Source organism: Vulpes lagopus, chromosome 3, assembly GCF_018345385.1.
Source record: "Vulpes lagopus strain Blue_001 chromosome 3, ASM1834538v1, whole genome shotgun sequence".
Taxonomy (NCBI): Eukaryota; Metazoa; Chordata; class Mammalia; order Carnivora; family Canidae; genus Vulpes; species Vulpes lagopus.
The window spans coordinates 27,431,262-27,449,472 of NC_054826.1; the positions used below are offsets into that span (position 1 = coordinate 27,431,262).

General features: G+C 40.8%; 1 protein-coding gene across 3 annotated transcripts in view; it reads left to right on the forward strand.

Annotated features, from left to right (window-relative positions):
- The window catches only part of SNX18 (sorting nexin 18), a 108,092-nt gene that overhangs the window by 24,755 nt on the left and 65,126 nt on the right, over positions 1-18,211 (forward strand). Inside the window, exon 2 of one of the 3 annotated variants that reach the window (XM_041749055.1) lies at positions 1,641-4,303. The exons of the other annotated variants lie outside the window; for them this stretch is intronic. Coding sequence (XP_041604989.1) covers positions 1,641-1,894 — 254 coding nt within the window. The 3' untranslated portion in view covers positions 1,895-4,303. Of the gene's footprint in view, positions 1-1,640; positions 4,304-18,211 lie in introns of those variants that run through there. 3 annotated transcript variants of the gene reach the window in all.

Here is an 18,211-nt window from a genome sequence, read left to right on the forward strand (position 1 = left end):
GTGAGACTTGTACCAAATATAAGAAAGATAAAATTGCTATAAAAATTATTTTTCTCTTTTTGTGGGAAGAGTTCTTTCTCTTTAGTATAAATGACAAGCCGGCAGATTTCATGGGTTCATTAGCCTGGTCAGCAATGGCAGGTGCATGATAAGTGCCCACTTTCAGAGGGATGGCTTCCTTGTGGGATGGTCAGGGTTCTTCTTAAAGCCGTGTTAATACAAATAATCTCTACATGGAAGCCCTGCCCTGTATCTCTATGGGATCAAGTGCAAGTCTCTACTGCTTCTCACTTGAAGACTTCATTTAGAATAAACAAATGAAAATGTACATACATATCTTAAATGTATGTATTATACTTTTAATTTCTCAAGTCTTTGAGCTATGCCAAAAATGCACCCCAAAAACAAGCATGCTGTTTAACCTCTAAGGGTTTTATGTAATGCTAGGTTTAACTGTATATTATTTAGGAGAAATTCCTTAGCTTTCTCACCTCCTTCTAAACAGGTTCCCTTCTTTTGTCCCCCTTAGTATCACCATGGTATAGACTGCCCAGCCAGGTGTCCTAGACATTTCTCTCTCACCTTTCATCATGGGTTAGTAGAGTAAGTACTAGATGGAGTCAAGAAATCCAAGTTCTTGAACTGGCCATGTTCAAGTGATTTGAGTTTTATCATCATTCATTTCTAAGAACCCATGAAGATCTTTATCTCCTACACCTAAACATCCTTAGCTCTTTGTGTCTTCATATAATGATGCTTTTGGAGGAAGGTCTTCCCTCATGTGACACCCGCCAGAGTGACTGTCCCTTTCCTTCCTCCTTGCACACACCCTTTGGTGACATTTCTTGACAAGAGGCTATGGTATCCCTGGCTTCATTCCCAGATCATCACTAGGGCAGACTCAAAATGATCTTTACAGCCCCTAAAGAAAAGGTGGCAAATTCTTAGTTCACAGAGCCTCAGTGCTCTGGCTGTGAGTCTCCTGGTACAACATAGACTTGCCCCTTCATTGCCAATAAGACACAGGCTTGGCCTGCCCAATTGAGGCAGCCTTGCATTGTAGACTCCATCATTTCCAAGCCCCCTCTATGAATAGCATGATTTCTAAAACACAACCGAAGTTGGCACAAACATGTTAACATGTTTCAGAGTCTACTTCCAGAGTCTTCTATAATAATTCTTCGGTAAGACTTTCTGAGGAATTAGATTTGCACCTTCTTTGGGGTATGGTGTTTATAGATAACTTTCTTATTATAAGGTGTTTGTAATGGTGCCACACTTTTTCTCCTAAGTGAAGATCACAGTTTCTTTGTTTGTATTTTTAGAGACAGTTCCTTGTAGTTTATTTGTTATGTATAGTATCTCTGTTTGGAAGAGATGAAACCTACTATAGATACTTGGTCACTGGCAAGTGCTAGTTTTGAGAATTAGAATTGCAGCAGTGGAGGGGTTTTCAGAAACCCTATCAGATTTCTTCTTTTTTTTTTTTTTATTTTAAAATAACAGTCATCTCTTTAAGTTCCAAAGGGCTTTAAATAGTTTAGGGAAGTATTTATAATGCTCAAGAGTCTGCTTACTGTGTAGCTATGCCATTGGGATACATGCGTATATATACTTAATTAATTTTTTTTTAACTACAGGAGCTCTTACCAAAGTAAAGGAGAGTAGGCGACATGTGGAAGAAGGGAAGATGGAAGTCCAGAAGGCTGATGGCATTCAAGATCGCTGTAACACTATTTCTTTTGCCACTTTGGCTGAAATTCACCACTTCCATCAAATTCGAGTAAGAGACTTTAAATCACAGATGCAGCATTTCTTACAACAGCAAATAATATTTTTCCAAAAAGTGACACAGAAGTTGGAAGAAGCTCTTCACAAATATGATAGTGTTTAATGACTGGACATTGGGTTGTGAACTTCTTTCAGTTCAAGGATATTTCTACGGCAGAATAAAAACTGCTATCAAAGAGCTATTGCCAACTATCAGTGGTGGTACAAGGATGGTTTTGTGTTCAACTGAAGCTCGCTGAATATATAATTATGTAGGAAAGAAACAGTTAATATGGTTATATAATAGAAACAGTACCACACATTGTAACTAAATTATACTCTGTATGCCTACACTACCATTGTAACTTTTGGAATAATGATTATACTATTTGCCTTATTGCTTTTTGAAGTATGGGTATTTTAGTGCATACTTTGTAGACCTCAAAACCCATGAAGGGTCTCAAAGAAGCTGGCTGGATAAAAGCCTGCTGTGGATGCCTTTTTACTCTCATAGATTGGGATTACCTAAATTGAACCTATTCTCTGTTTACAAACTCCAACTAGAGCAGCTATGCGACTTTGTGCCTTTAAACTCTTGGTTTTTCATTTCTCCACCCCCCTCCCTTTTTTTAAGTAATCACAACTTTTCTGATTGAAAGAGTGAAAGGCCAGTGCATATAATGACAAACCTGTTGGTAACCTCATATTGGCGCTGGAGGCGGGGTGGGAGGATCAGCCGTCATCAGTTTGCAGGGCAAGTTTTGTCTCCTGATACATGCCGGTGAGCACCGTGGAGGGAGACCTGATGCTCATCTTTCAATATGAAGTCTATTAGGGAAGAAAATGGTGCCACTCTATTCCCTTAGATGCTGTAGTAGCATAGCCTCTTCACTCAAGTGTCCTGGAGACTTGGTGTGGAGATTGAAACGAACATGTCTTATAACACAGAGAAGGAGGAGTCTGATCAGTTGGGGACACAAGCACAGAATCAGTGATGACACACTTGGTTTTAATTCTTAGGAGGGTTTTCTTTTCTTTCTTTCTTTTTTTTTTTAGCTTGAAGATTTTAATATTCAGTGTGATTTTTTTTTTTTTTTTTTAATGGATCTACACTGTTAACTGATTGAGACTCCACTGTGATTCACTCGTTTACTTAATCAAAAACTTTTCAGGGATGTCTGTAAAATTCAGTGTTATACGTGATTGAAAGTAGTGTTGGTTGATCTAAGGAGGGACCAGAAATAATTTCTACTATTCCAAATGCAGAAGGAAAAAAAAATAACTTAAAAAAATATTGATAAGCCCCCAGGACATTTAACCTTAAAAATTACTTTAAGTATATTCTTTTATTATTATAAGGGAAATATGAATGGCTGATAAATACCAAAAAGATTCAAAAGCAGCTTAATTTAAAAAGCACAAAGAGATTCTGGCTTCAGATGCCAAAATCTCAATGTTTTTATAGTTGCTGAGCTATAAATAATGTGATTTTTGAGTTTACAGATTTAAAAATTGTCACTGAAAGGTTAAAGTATCTACTGTTTTTATGAAGTCAAACTTATGCTGCCTCAGAAATCCCTGGATATTGAAACGGTAGAATGCAAGTAAAGAGGTCAATTTGAAATATTGGTGAGTCACATTGATTAAAAAAGAAAGGGTCAATTTGCAGACAGTCAAAAAAGAAACGATTATTGAAGTAATAACAGCAAATTTACTCTAAAAAATCATCTCATATGGGTTGAATTTTTAAGATCAGAGTATCGTAATTTTGATCAAAATTTTATACCTTAGGTAACTTAGAGCCAGATTTAACATCATGTGGCTTCATCTCTACTACAGATACATGGAATTGTAACCAAATACATTGCTCTCTAAAAGTAACTTTCTCTTGTTGATTGATTGCAAAATACAGTTCTATAAACAAAACCCATATATATATATGTTAATTTTATTGCAGAAGTTTGGAGATTATAATTATAGCATTTAATTTAAGTTTGAGCCTATATCAGACAGATAAGCACTATGCTTTTCAAATGATTTGAAAATCAGTTTTATTTGCCTCTTTATTTTGATGGTGGTTTGAATTTTTTTTTTTTTTTTTTTTTTTTTAAGTAAAATCACTAAAGTTGTGCAGTGGTAGCATGGAAATTATCTGAGGTGTCTTTATGATTGTGCTTTAGCCAGGGTGGACATAGCTTAAATTATAAAAAAACTAAAGATTAAAGTACAAGGAGGTATAAGTTCATGCTGCCTACTTAGAAGAGAACTTTTGTTCTTCATAACTATATAACATTATAATGCCACTGATTCATAAGGGGTTTAAATGAATTCTGTGGGGGTAGGACACCAGAATTATTAGTGTTCATTTTCATCTAAGATCTTTATTTCTCTAACGTTCTTGGTCCTATTGAAACATTTCAGTATACAAAAATACTGCAATGTTAATACCCAAGAGAAAAGCCATCATAATGTGTATGCTGGTCATTATGATCAGTGTGGTACAATTTTTTAAAATAAACTATCATGCCCTTCATGCTATTATTTGTCTTTATTTCTGTAATTTGTAATTTTGATATGTGATGTATTTACAACATGAGGGCGTCCACTCAAGCCTGGTTTAATTACAATTGTTGATGTGCTGTAATTGTCATGCAGTGAGACTGGGTCTGCAGCCATGCATTATAACCCCATTATGCTCAGGCTGCTGTATCTAAAGGTACAGTTTAAACCCAGAACAAGGGAACACATTCGAAAGTGAAACAAAGTCCGTGCACGTTGGCTTGAATAGATTAGTAATTGGGAATAGAGTAGTTTCTTGGGCTTCACGGATACAGTTGTCTTACATGTATTGGTAACAACACAGCAGATTCTTAAATGCCAGTTTTTAATTGTCTTAAGTTTTGCTGCTGTTCTTATAATTAAGGACTTGAAAAATGTTTTAATCTGTTAAGTCAAGCATGTAAAATTCATGTATCAACCTTTAAATGTCATTCTTTACCAAGTTCGTTGCTATAAGCTTTTTTTTCCATTTATGTCTTCATTTCTTCAGAATCAAATACCATGTCTGATACCTTTAAATCAATAAGCATTATCCAGTTCTCTCATTTGCAGTCTTATCTTTGGCTAACAGAATAAGTGAAATTAGGGAATTATTTATAGACTAAAAATGTTGAACATTGTTTTTATTTAGCTCAAATGTCACGATTAGTGTAGATCAGTCATGTTTATCTTTTAAAAAAAATAAACAAAGGTCGCTTTATTTCTCAGCTTCAGTGGAATATTACAATTATTTTTTCTCCAGTAGTCAAGGAGGCATTTATTTAATGTGAAAGACGTAATATAGAAAAATAGAAGAGTGTCTTCACTGTCCCAGGCTTCCATCTGCAGTTGCAATAGGCATTGTTTATGAAACCAGCTAGTTTGATTCAAACCCATAAGCCATTCAGGCAGTCCCACTGAGTATCTGCTTATGTTAGTATCTTCCATAACTGTTAAGCATATAGCAGTAAATTATGAGTGAGATGTTTTGAAATAATAGCTGCTGTGAGTCTAGCACCTGACCCATCATAGGTACCTGAGTAAAGTCCTTCACATCGTCTTTCTTGGGGTCTGTCGCTGTTGATTGCCAGAAATAGGATAGCTCAAACCATCCTAATTCAAGATATAAAGGATCATGGTAAAGGGACCTGGTGAATCCCACATGAGGACAAATCCCATCTGGAACTAAGTTTGCCTTCTATGTGGGGCTTTGTAATCTGTCAACTTCTTTTCTTTATGAATCTTTTATTCTGTTTTCTTTTTTTCCTCCTATGGCTTGGCTTTCTCAGCATCTTCAATATGTCTTCTAAACTGGACCAGACATGGTTTAGTTCACAGGGTTCCTTAGGCCAGTTGGGGACATCTGACTCAAGTTGGACAGATCCTTTGTGGGGTGGGGGTGGAGTGGGTATGAGATGGAGATGCCTTACAGGGCATGTGAGGGAAGAAAAGAAATAGTTGTAACCCCTTAAAATGGACTTCATCTGGGAGTCCTCACCATAAGCCTGGAGATTTCATCTCCCATTTATAGATGAATTAAAAGGATCAGAGGCATCTATTTATTTTTGCCTCTATTTTTAAGATTACACAAACTGAGTGATGGAGCTGAGAGTCAAATAGGGATTTGGCTCACACCTGTGCTAATATAAACCAGGTTACATTGGATGCCATTTCCCTGCTTTTCAGAAACCCCAGCACCTTTCCCAGGTCCCCACTGCTAGATCAATAGGTATTCTGTTCTGCTTTGTGCACTGGACATGAAAGTGCAAAGGGAAGCTCTGAAAGTCTCCTCTTTTTATTCATTTCTTTTGAGAAAGATGAGAGCCTGTGGTGCTGTCACTACATCCCCAACTGTTTATGTGCTACTCTGCTCAGTCTCAATGGGGGAAGCAGGCAAATGTAATGTTTCCATAGTGATACAAAGGGAGACAGGAAAAGAACCAAAACCCAATAGTTTCCCCTTCTCTCCATCTCTCACCTCCGTGCAAATATAAACGGTTTCAGTTGCCTCAAGAATGGCCCCAGCAAAAAAAAAAAAAAGAATGGGCCCAGTAGAACCCTAGAAACTAATGTCAAGTCAAATGTTTAATTCCAGTTGGTCAGGGTTATAGTTAGCCATGGCAAGTTCCACTTGGTCACAGGTAGTAGCAACAGAATTCTTCACATAGTAAACTCTGGGAAGTGGTGAAGTAGACTTCTGGGCAGAGTACAGAAGGATGTGGTGCCAGGGATCTAAGATTGGGAACCTGGAGAAACCAGCTGAGCGTCTGCCTCCATTCCAGGCCTCTGAGCTAGGGCGAAGTTAATCTGGGATTGGGTCATGGCTAAAGCTTTTCTAGAGATCACTGGTTTCTCCACTTGGCACTATTCCCAGGATGTCCCAATCCCATCATTCTTGTGGCTGAGATGGAGCTCCAGTACTGCTATAGTGGTGCCTGGTTTGAAGAACAGTTTGACTTCCTTGGGTGAACTTGTACCAGTAGTCTGCCTAGGACAAGGCCAATTGTCCCTATGAAGCTACCTTCAGAGGGGCTTAGAAATGTGGTTTTCTTTTGCTTTGAGTCCCATCAGCCTATTTCTAACTTGGAAGGGGCCAGATGCATCAGACTTATTTTAGTAGTGGTTTAAATTTTCAGTCGCTTCAGGAAATGGCTCTCGGGGCTTAATAACTGCTGAGCTGTTGGACTTGTCTGCAAGCACAGTGGGGAAGCTGACCCAGCATTACAAATGAGAAAGGCAGTGCATTGGAGCTAGGGGTCACAACCTAGCTTTTCTACTCTGAATGACAACTCACCAACCCACACTGAGCCTCAGTTTCCTCAGTGGTAGGACAGGTGTACTTAGCTTTTATGGAATTATTGAGGGTGATTAGATTAACCAGTAAGTAAAGTCCTTAATCATTTTGCAGTACTCCCTTTATAAATAGCAAGGGAAGTGATATAAATTCCAGAAGGAGGTACTTAATAAATAATAGCCACATGCCCAAACACTGTGTGACCTTGAACTAGTCACTTCATCTCTCAGACAGTTGTCTATCTGCAAGGGATATAGTATCCTCTTCACAGAATTCTTGTGAAAATTGAATGACAAATCAAAAGCCTTGAGCCTCAAACCTTGTTGAGTAAGAACAATTAAGATTCTCTGTGTTTATGCGAGAAGGGATAAGATGAAGAATTTAACCATAAATCCTTGTATCAGTTGTGCTATGGAAAATTAAGGAATCCACACTTGGGTCCAGTCAGGCAGGAGATCCTGCTTTCGGCACAGCTCTTTTCACCTTCTACCTGCTTTGACTTGCTCTCTCCTGATCCAGCTCAGCCCCAGCTCCAGACCCCTCTCTGGGTAACTGCTCCCAAAATCCTGCACAGCGTCCTTGCGTATTCCATTCTCGTTCTCCACCTCACAGACTCATCAAATTCCTCCTATTGGGGTTGGGAGGAGCTCAGCTCTCCAGAGAGAACCCCTTTCCAATAAGGCTCCCCACTTGGTCTTAAAGAGCTAACTACCAGTTTATTTAGAAAGTGGTCCTGCAGCTCTTTAGAAATATCTGCAGAAGACAGCTCGGAATTCTGTTTTTATTCACCAGATTGCCAATGATTGTATTGATGTGTGCTGCTTTCACCCCTTAAAAATAATGTACTTGAAGTCTAGGACTATGAGGGGCAGTATGCTCAGTGTTTAGTATCTTAGCTCTGACCTCACACCAATTGCAGACATTTCTAAATGATGGTTAATGCAGCCACTCTGGGAAATTGAACTTAATGCCTCTGAGTGACTTTGGAGTAACCATGCCTTGAATCAAATCAAATGTTGGTGTAGACCAAATTTGGTCAGACAACCATCTAGTAGTTTTAGAAAATGTAGTTTTCATTTTTGATTCAAAATGGTTCCCTTGAGGAGGAAAATCTTTTTTTTTTTTTTCTTTTTTGAGGTGGGAAGGCTTGAAAAAAAATTGGAGAACAGGTAAGGATTTAGCAAATTAGGTTCAGCTTGAAACCAATGATATTTCAGTGTATCTGATGGTATTCTGTGTCTAGTTTTGATCATTTTTTTATCACCTGGTCCATTTGCGAACTCCCTTATGAGCCAATTGGAGTAGCAAGTGCCAGCTACATCTTTGGTACAAGGCTGCTACTGAGGGATACCAGTAAGTCCATGAGCCTGTGTTCTTTATCTGAACCAAAGTACTTACAGGGAAGGTGAAACCTGTCATCCCAGAAGAAGGACTTTCTTGAAAAATGTTGCTTTTTAATGGCTCTTATTCTGGAATCCATAGAAAGTAAATTTGCCTTTTAGGTACTCAGGCTGACAGATGATTTCATTATAAATTGCAGTTATCTGAAGGATTAAAAACTATGTGTTGTTTTTAAAAAAAGAAAGCTCTTTATATAGCAATATGGAATTTTTCCAAGAAAAAAATGGCAAAACTATTTTATATGCTATACTTTGAGTTAAAGAGGAAATAAATATATTTGTTTATATATTTATAGATTATTTCTGTAAGTAGACGGAAACAGTTGGTAGCAAGGTAACATTATTTGCCCTGGGGTCTGGGAACTGGGTGGCTGGGGGATGGGTGGGAGGAAGATTTTTATTGTATACCTTTATATCTTTTGAATTTGAATGTATTTTCCATTTAAGAAATAAAAATTAAAGATAACTGAAGATAAATTTTAAAATTGATAGAGGCACTACTGAAAAAAAAAAAATGTTGTATGAAGGAGGGTGGACTCTTAGCTCTGTGCCAACCCCTCCGAGACCTAGAAGCAAATTGTACAAGCATAGAAAGAACAATCTTGTCCAGACAATGGACTCACAGTCATGACCAAGTCAGTCTTTGTTGTATTACTCCTTGTAGAAATGCTGCAGCATTAGGATGTGTGCTCTTCAGGAGAACATGTGAAGTAGACTGTAAAGGGAAAGATGACTGAACCATAGTCTGTTCTCTATGGTATGAGCTGTTCTTTTCGAGAGCAAAACCTCGCCTGTCCCTCCCTGTCCTATGAAGCCTCCCTCAATCCCGCGATCCTGGTGTGCTCCACCTTTGCCTATACCCATTATCACTCTCATGATGAAGTGGGAGAGCTTGATTCTTGTCTCCTGGAGTCGAAGAATGAATCTCGCGACAAAGAGTGAGTAAAGCGATAGAAATTTATTAAGCAAGGGTTCAGAGGGAGCTGTCAGGAGTGAGAGGGGTCCCGACAGGGTTGCCAACATGGGCCTCCACTGACAGTCTTTAATTTAGAACTGACCAGGGAGCTTGTGGCCTTGTCATTCTTGTGACGTCTTGGTTTGAGTGAGGACTGATGATAGCATCTTTAAGAGCTTCCTTTTGGGTCTGGTTATCCTTTGTTGTTCACAGGCAGCTGTCATTAAAAAAAAATATATCTTCTCCACCCATACTTAGGCCAGAGTGCTCTGGTTTGTTCCCTTATCTCTTATATCTCAGCACTTTGGGGATTTTGTGTCGTCAGCCTGATTCCATGGCTCCCTACCCATCTCTCCCTACCGAGCCCCGCCTGTCTCTTACTCAATGGCATTTTGCAGCTAAGGACCCACAGACCATGGGCTGAGGTCTGCTTCTTATTCCTACCCCTTAGACATTGAGCGTTCGGCATGCCCTTGACTGGATACTCTTACCGGCCATCACCTACATGATTTCATCCACAGAACTCTCTGCAGAACCATTTCACAAACAAGGAAGCAGGCTTCTAGATGTTCCTCAGGGGTCACTCAGCCAGAAAGAGGCAGCACTGGGATGTGAACCCAGGTTCACCTGACTCTCAGGTCACCAGACTCCACAGCATGTTACTAACCGCTGCACAACTACTTGAGAAGGCAGGGTCCAGCGCCTGAGCCACTGAGGAGATGGTGTGGTAGTCTCCCTGAGGACAAGCCCTGTCCCTGACTTACTTCTCCTTGGGAGGCGCTAGGCATGGGTGGCGAAGGCAGGAAACCCGTGGTTTGGAGAACAGGAGATCTTTGTGACTCGCCAGGTTTTCGAATAACACTGAATTGCATCTTCAGAAAGGAACAAAATGCCAAAATGCTAGCCCTCTGCGTCGGCACTACCCTCGCAAGCAGTCGGGCTGCTCCTGAGGGCAGTTTTCCACAGACAGTCCTCTGTTATGCTTGCAGGGGACGGAGGAGTCGGCCGCAGGAGGAGCGAGCAGCCGGGCCGAGCCACAGTGCGGCCTTTGTTCAGCTGTGGGCCTGCTCCTGCGCCCCGGCCTGCGGATTCAAATCTGTGCCTCAGCGACGGGACGCGTGACAGCACATCACACCCTACAGCAGCCATTTGGGGACGGCTTTTGTTTGCATTGTCAAATCTCCGTCTGCCAGGTTACTGCTCTTTGCTCTCCCTAAACACAACTGGCAGGGTTTGAAAGAGGAGCTCAAGCCGAGCTCCAGGAGTCCTGAGGAAGGCTGGCCTCTGAGCGGGAGGCCCAGGCCTCTCATGGGTCAAGAGCAGGGACTCAACCACCGTCAAAGCTATTTGTGGTCTGAAGCCCTAAGTGAGATGAACGAGTAAGAAATTGCCATGCTGGTTCTTTTACTCCTTCACTACAGAAACTTTGAATGGGACCAGACTTCATGTCTTCCAACCTTTCTCCTGCTTTACCTCGCCGGAGACCAAATCATCATCATCACTATGGAGAAAAGGTAGTTACCCCACGTCCAGTCACATTTGAGTCATTTAGCTTCAAAAGCTGGATGAAGCCACCAGCACAGCAGAGATAACCCTAGACACTTGGGTTGATTAATTTGTTCTTTTGTCAACACATATGTAGTGAATTCCTAACTTCCAGGCATTGGTCTGGGCACTAGAATATAGCAGTAAACAAAATCAGCCCACATAACCTGCCCTCATGAACTTGTATTCCAATGGGAGGAGATATAATACTCAAATTTGTGAAATATATAGGTGGTGATAGGGGGAAAAATAAAGTGGGGAAGGGGGGGTATGAGTCGTGAGGGGTGGGAGAATTTGTTGTTTTAGGTGGCCAGGACAGGCCTCCAACCTGAAGTAAAGAACTAAAGGATCTAAGTGTTGACCAATGTTAATACCCAAGGGAAGAACTTTCTAGAACACTAACAGCAGGTGGAAAGGCCCTGGGGTGGGAAAGCTTACCTGGAATGTTAGAAGCCCATCAGGGAGATGGGATGGGATGGGTGTGGGAATAGGGTGTGGGAGGTGGAGGGTAGAGGCGGTGGTGGTACAGGGCTGAGGGGAAGAGTGACTCCCAGAGGTGGGGGGATCCAGATCATAGAAGGCCATATATAGCGTTGTGAGGACTTTGGCTTTTTCTCTGAGATGGGGAACCTCAGGAGGGTTTGAGCAGAAAAAAATCTCATGATTTACTTCAAGTTGTGACAGGGCCACTTTGGCTGACCTATGGGGGGTAGCAAAGGCAGAAACAGGGAGACCAGCTAGGAGACTTTATGGTAATCCAGATATGATGGGGCCCACACTAAGGTGGAAGCAGCAAGAGCAGCCTCCTCAGTGGAAGCTGAAGAAGTCAGGTTGAGTTCCTTGACCAGGGCACCATGCCCCCAGTGTGGAGCTTAGCAAGCCCAAGCATAGCATCTCCCTTTGCTTTCTAGCCTTCATGGCTGATGATTGCCCTTTCGATGGATAACTTCTTACTTTATAGTTTAGTGATCTATCTTGCTCTGATTCAAGGGCCATCCGTTCTCCTTTGTTCTCTCTTGATGTATTAAATACTGATTTTATAACTTGGCGCTCAGAAAATTCTCTTACTTTCTTAGGGGCCACCTCATCACTGTTCCCCCACCCCCAGGTATAGTAGCCTGCCTAGAGAGATCTGACACAGAAAGTTCACTTCCAAGGTTCTGGGGCAGTGGGTGGAGTGGGGGCAATCCATATGTCGGCAGGAGATTGGCCATCCTGGTTATAGCCAAGAATCTTTGCTTTCTCCAGCGCAGTTATACCTGCCTGGTTGCCACAGTGGCCCCGCTGACCAGTGCTGGTGTCTCCAACATAGGGGCTGAGGGCTCAGCAGATGTCTCTCCATCCACCCTGGGGACCTCAGAACTGCCTGGAGGAGGGTGTGGCCATGTGACATTTGCAAGTGGAATGGACAAACTTTAACAGGCTGTTCGTAATTCTTTTGGATGCTTCTCCCTCCCTTCATGTGCAAACATCTGGCCCACTGCCCTTGGTGGTTGGTTGGGCCTTCACTGTGCCCTGTGCTCTGCCTGCTGGCCAGGGTGCCTCTGCTGTACCCCACAGTATCAGTGAGACTTTTTATTGAAACTTCCTTTTGCTGCCATTTGTTGATCTTTTTTTTTTTTTTTAAACCATTGTTTCCCTTTTAACAACTATCTGCAAATGAGTTAATAAGACTTTAGAGGATTCCTTTGCCAGTCTCTCCTACTTTCAGGTATGGTATTTTTTGGCCCTGGCTTTCCATTAGCATCACCTGGGGAACATGAAGATGCCTGGACCACACTTTAAACCCACTGAATCAGACTCTAGAGAGTGGGGCAGAGGCTCCAGTATGTTTTAAAAGCCTCCCTTGCCCTCCCCACCTGATGATCCTGATGCACAACTTTGCTTTCTTTCTTGAAGGCAATATAAACAGGGCCTAGCACCAGCAGGCTGTTTGGGCTGCTCATTCTCTAAGGTGCTCAAAGGTCCTCTCTTGTCTAAGTGAGGTTATATGGAGAGTCAGAGAGAATCAGTGAAAGGCCTGAAAGAAGAAAACATTCATTATGTAAATTTAAATGTCTGTTCCATTACCAGAACACATGGCCTGCAATGAACTATGAATTAATATAATTTTAGTCTGTAATCCATTTGAAAAGCACAATTTTATTTCATTGTATTTTGTATGGGTTAAGAGCAGTGAACTGTTAAATACAAATGATTAAAATATACCACAAAATGTTTTTCAGTCTTTAATGCATCGAGGTTTTAGAGAACTGGAAGTGGTTCCAGCTTGCCTGGTGAAAAGGGGCTCCTCTGGGAAATAGCCAGGGCCTGGAGGAAAGAGTACGGGGCAGCGAATCCCAGGAGCCAGGTCTTCCTTCTCTGGCCCTGAGACTCTGGGCAGATCCCTTAATCCTCCTACAAGGAAGGTTCCTTGATTCTATTATGAAGGTGTAGAAACCGGTTCAGAGAACACAAACCAGCTAATTCTGTAAACGTCTTTGTGCAGCGTTTTAAGAGTTGACCGGTTTTCTCCTGTGCCACCCACCCACACACCACACTGGACATCATGCCAGCTAGCCTTTTGTAAGCTGTTTCCTCCGCCAGTGAGGCCTTCCAAGTCTTCTTTGTCTGGCTGAATCCCACTCCTCCTTTGGGACTGGATTCAGGCATTTCCTCCTCCTGGCAGCTCTCCCTGTCCCGCCTTCCTACCCTAACTCAGTGAGGTATCCCTCCCTGTGCTCCCAAGGTGCCCATGCTTTCCTCTGCCTTGGCCTTTCTTACATTTCATAGAATTCTCGTGCCTGCTTCTCCTCCTTCTCCACTCAGTCAGTACTTTCCCGTGGTTAGCACAGTGCTTGGCATATTTATAGATTTATTTGAAGAATGAAATAAGACTGGGTGACCCAAAGGTACTACCGTCCCCATGTTGTGTTCTCTTTGCTGTGCATTTACAAGCAGGACAATTTGTTAACCGGAATTTCTTTGGTATAATTTTCCTCTCTTTTATTTTAAATTGATTGACAAGCTCTTGCCAAAAGCAGAGGGAGAGGTTGCCTCTGGCAGCTCTCTCTTTGGTGAAAATCTAAAATCTTCAACATCCATGGTAACGACACAATGTTTTATCAAGCTTTTATTGATAGGCTTTGGGTTGCTTACAGATTTTGTCACAAATAATGTTGCCCTGAACTTCTGTGGCCATTGTATGCGTTTCCTATTGTTGCTGTAACAAATCATTATGAACCTGGTGGCTTAAAACAACGCAAATTATAATCTTCCAGTTCTGGAGGTCAGAAATCTAAAACAGATTTCATTGAGCTAAAATCAAGGCATCAGCAGGGTTGCATTTGGCTCTGGAGGCTCTTGGGGGAGAATCCTTTTTCTTGCCTTTTTTAAAAGCTTCCAAAGACTGCTATATCCCTTTGCTTCTGGCTCCCTTCCACCTTAAAAACCAGTAAATGTGGTTGAGTCTTTTCAAATAACTCTTACACTGACTCCTGGGCCTTCCTCATAGAGATTTAAATGACCCTCAGGGTGACATAGGGCCCACCTGATATAATCCAGCAGCATCTTTTTTTTTTTTTTTTAAAGATTTTATTTATTTATTCATGAGAGACACACAGAGAGAGAGAGAGGCAGAGACATAGGCAGAGGGAGAAGCAGGCTCCATGCAGGGAGCTTGCCGTGGGGCTCAATCCCGGGACCCCAGGATCAGGCCCTGGGCTGAAGGCGGTGCTAAAGCGCTGAGCCACCCAGGCTGCCCCAGTCCAGCAGCATCTTATATTAAGGTCAGCTGATTAGCAACCTTAATTCTATCTGCAATCTTTATTATCCCCTGTCATGAACATGACATATAGCTTCTCAGGTTCTGGGGACTAGGATATAGACATTTCTAGGGGACCATTATTCACTTTGCCAAAGTCCTATATCTTTGAAATTTGTATGATCATCTCTGTGGAATAAATTAACAAGAAATGAACTTACAGAGTTGTGGGGGGGGGGGGAGAATGCACAAAAGATTTTAATTGCCCTCTTAAAGGTTTAAAACTTCTATTAACACTTGTATTCAAGCCCCTATTTCTTCTCACCCTGACCAATTCTGAATATTTTAATGTTTTAAATCTTTGCCAATCCTGTTGTTTAAAATCAATTAGTATACAGAATTTGAAAACTAAACAAATTTGAGACATGTTGACATTAAGAAGCTGATGAGATGCAGAAGTATCTATGATCCAAAAGCTGATCTTTTTTGCATTCTCTAACTACCATCAGTTGATGAATAAAGATGTGGCACTGAACCAATAGTAAAGGAAATACCCTATGACCAGTATTTTCTTGCTAGCCATTCACAGATTTATTAATTTACTAATTAGTCCATTAGTATCTATCATATTCTTAATGCACGCCAGGGACCACCTGACCTCTAGGAATTTACAAGCAGTAAAAGAACTAAGTTACAAAAGATGGCAGATGATTTGAGAATTGACTGTATTTGTGTAAAATCTATCCAAACAACTCACATGATCTCATAATGGATCATCTTTATTTTTGACAACTTCATACTTTTACCTAAATAGTTGGGAATCATGCAATATCAAAATATAACATACAGTTGCCAAAACTTTGAGTGTAAAAATTTGTCAAGTTTCAAAAAGTGATCTAAAAAACTGATTAACTGAATTAAGCTGGTCACAAAAAGGCAAGTTCCACTCATATGAGGGGCCTAGAGTTGTCAAATTCACAAAAAGAAAATAAAATGGTGGTTGCCAGGGACTAGGGAGAGGGGATGGTGGAAGTTGTTTAATGGGTAGAACATTCTAGTTTTGCAAGATGAAGAGAGTTCTAGAGGTTGGTTGCACAATAGTGGGAATGTACTTAATGCTACTTAAACAATACACTTAAAAAGGAATGAGACGGCAAATTTTTTGTCATTTATGTTTTACCACAATTTAAAGAAAAATATAAAAAAAAACCCAACATGAAAAAATGCTCAACATCACTTAGCATCAGGGAAATACAAATCCAAACCACAATGAGATACCACCTCACACCAGTCAGAGTGGTTAAAATTACAAGTCAGGAAACAACAGATGTTGGCAAGGATGCAGAGAAAGGGGAACCCTCTTGCACTGTTGGTGGGAATGCAAGCTGGTGCAGCACTCTGGAAAACAGTATGGAGGTTCCTCAAAAAGTTGAAAATAGAACTACCCTGTGACTTAACAATTGTACTACTGGGTATTTACCCCAAAGATACAAATGTAGTGATCCTAAGCAGCAGCTGCACCCCAATGTTCATAGCAGTAATTTCCACAATACCCAAACCACGGAAAGAGCCCAGATGTCTGTCGACAGATGAATGGATAAGGAGGATATGGTATATTTATATCTATAATGGAATACTACTCAGCCATCAAAAATGATATCTTGCCATTTGCAATGATGTGGATGGAACTAGATATCATACTAAGTGAAATAAGTCAATCAGAGAATGACAATTATCATATGATCTCATTCAAATGTGGAATTTAAGAAACAAAACAGGATGATAAGGGAAGAGAGGGAAAAAAACAAGACAAAATCAGAGAGGGAGACAAACCATAAGAGACTCATAATAATAGGACACAAACTGAAGGGGGTAGGGAGGTAGGATGGAGGGATGGGGTAATTGAGTGATGGGCATTAAGGAGGGCACGTGATGTAATGAGCACTGGGTGTTATATAAGGCTGATGAATCACTGACTTCTACCTCTGAAACTAATAATACATTATATGTTAACTAATGAATTTTAACATATATAAAAAAGAGTTAAAAAAAGAAACCAAATTGGTTATCTACTAAGCAGTCATGAGAGGAAGTTACTACAAACATTTTTTGAGTACCAACCATGCTGGTCATTTCCAAGCATCATCTCATTTAATCCTCACAATGACCCTGGTTGGTAGGGATAATTGACCCTATGTTGTAGATGAAGAAACTAAGTAACTTGCTTGCCCAGAGTCTCCCAAACTGGGATTTGAGCCTAATTTGTCCTTGTCCTGAATCCTCATGCTTGACAATTAAAGGTCACGTATGAGATGAATGTGATTTCCATCGAGCACCATCCAAAGTATTCTCTAACGTAGAAATGCTCTTATTAAAAACAACACAAGGACACAATTACTTAACTAGGATATAAAATTCCTAGAAACATGAACTGGCTTCTCCAGCTAAGGTTTATCTTACTAAATAATTATAGCTTTCACTTCCTACCCACCCGCCCCAACATTTCCTCTTTTCTCATTCTTTGTGTCTTTCATTATTAATGTCTGCATCAAGGTCACATAGAGCAGTACAATCCATATTGAGGTAACAGAATTAAATTTGTCCCTGCCTGTACCATTCTTTCATTCAGAGTAGGCTGGGAAAGATCTGTAACGGACAAAGGACTTGCCCCTCCCGTCCCTGCTCTGACACAGGCCCTCAATGATGTCACATAAAAAGTCATTTCCTGCTTGATTCTTATCTGTAGTGCTGACCAAATTAATAGCTTTACTTGTGTGTAATGGAATTTGGAAATACAAGTAAAATCACTTCCTATTGGGGTTTATAGTTAAGTCCTTTAAAGTTCATGTACTGGATGCTTTTTTGTCTCTGGAGACCATGAGGTCGTTTGATGTAGAAAAGGAACAAGCCATAATTCATAAAGGAACAAGCTGAAATCCAGTGACAGTCATGGTTTACCGTCGATCTATGTCCTGGTGAACGTATTTCCAAATCACAAACCTGCTTAAGATTTGCAAGGAGTAAAACCTGACTTACACTAGCATGCAGGTTTTAAATGTAATTAAAAGGTTTGGCTGTTGTTAAAAACCGAATCACTACATGTGGCTCTTTGAAGAAGTCCTCAGCAGCGTAGGGCAATGACAAGAGCACCAAACTTATAGTCCCATTTTGACAAGAGGATCTGGACATTTCCAAGCATCATCTCATTTAATCCTCACAATGACTAACCCAGAGGAGACTGTGGCACCAAGTGACAAAGCATGTGTGTGAAAATGTAAACTGTCAAGCATATTCCCCAGGGTCCCAATTCCATAAGGAGAGAAAGAGTGGCGCCCAAATCTGGGGACCAGGCTGGAAATTGAGTAGTCACTACCAAAGAGGTGGCCTCTAAGTTAACATTTAATCAGTTATAAATGTCCATATTTATTTTTTTTAATTTTTTATTTATTTATGATAGTCCCACAGAG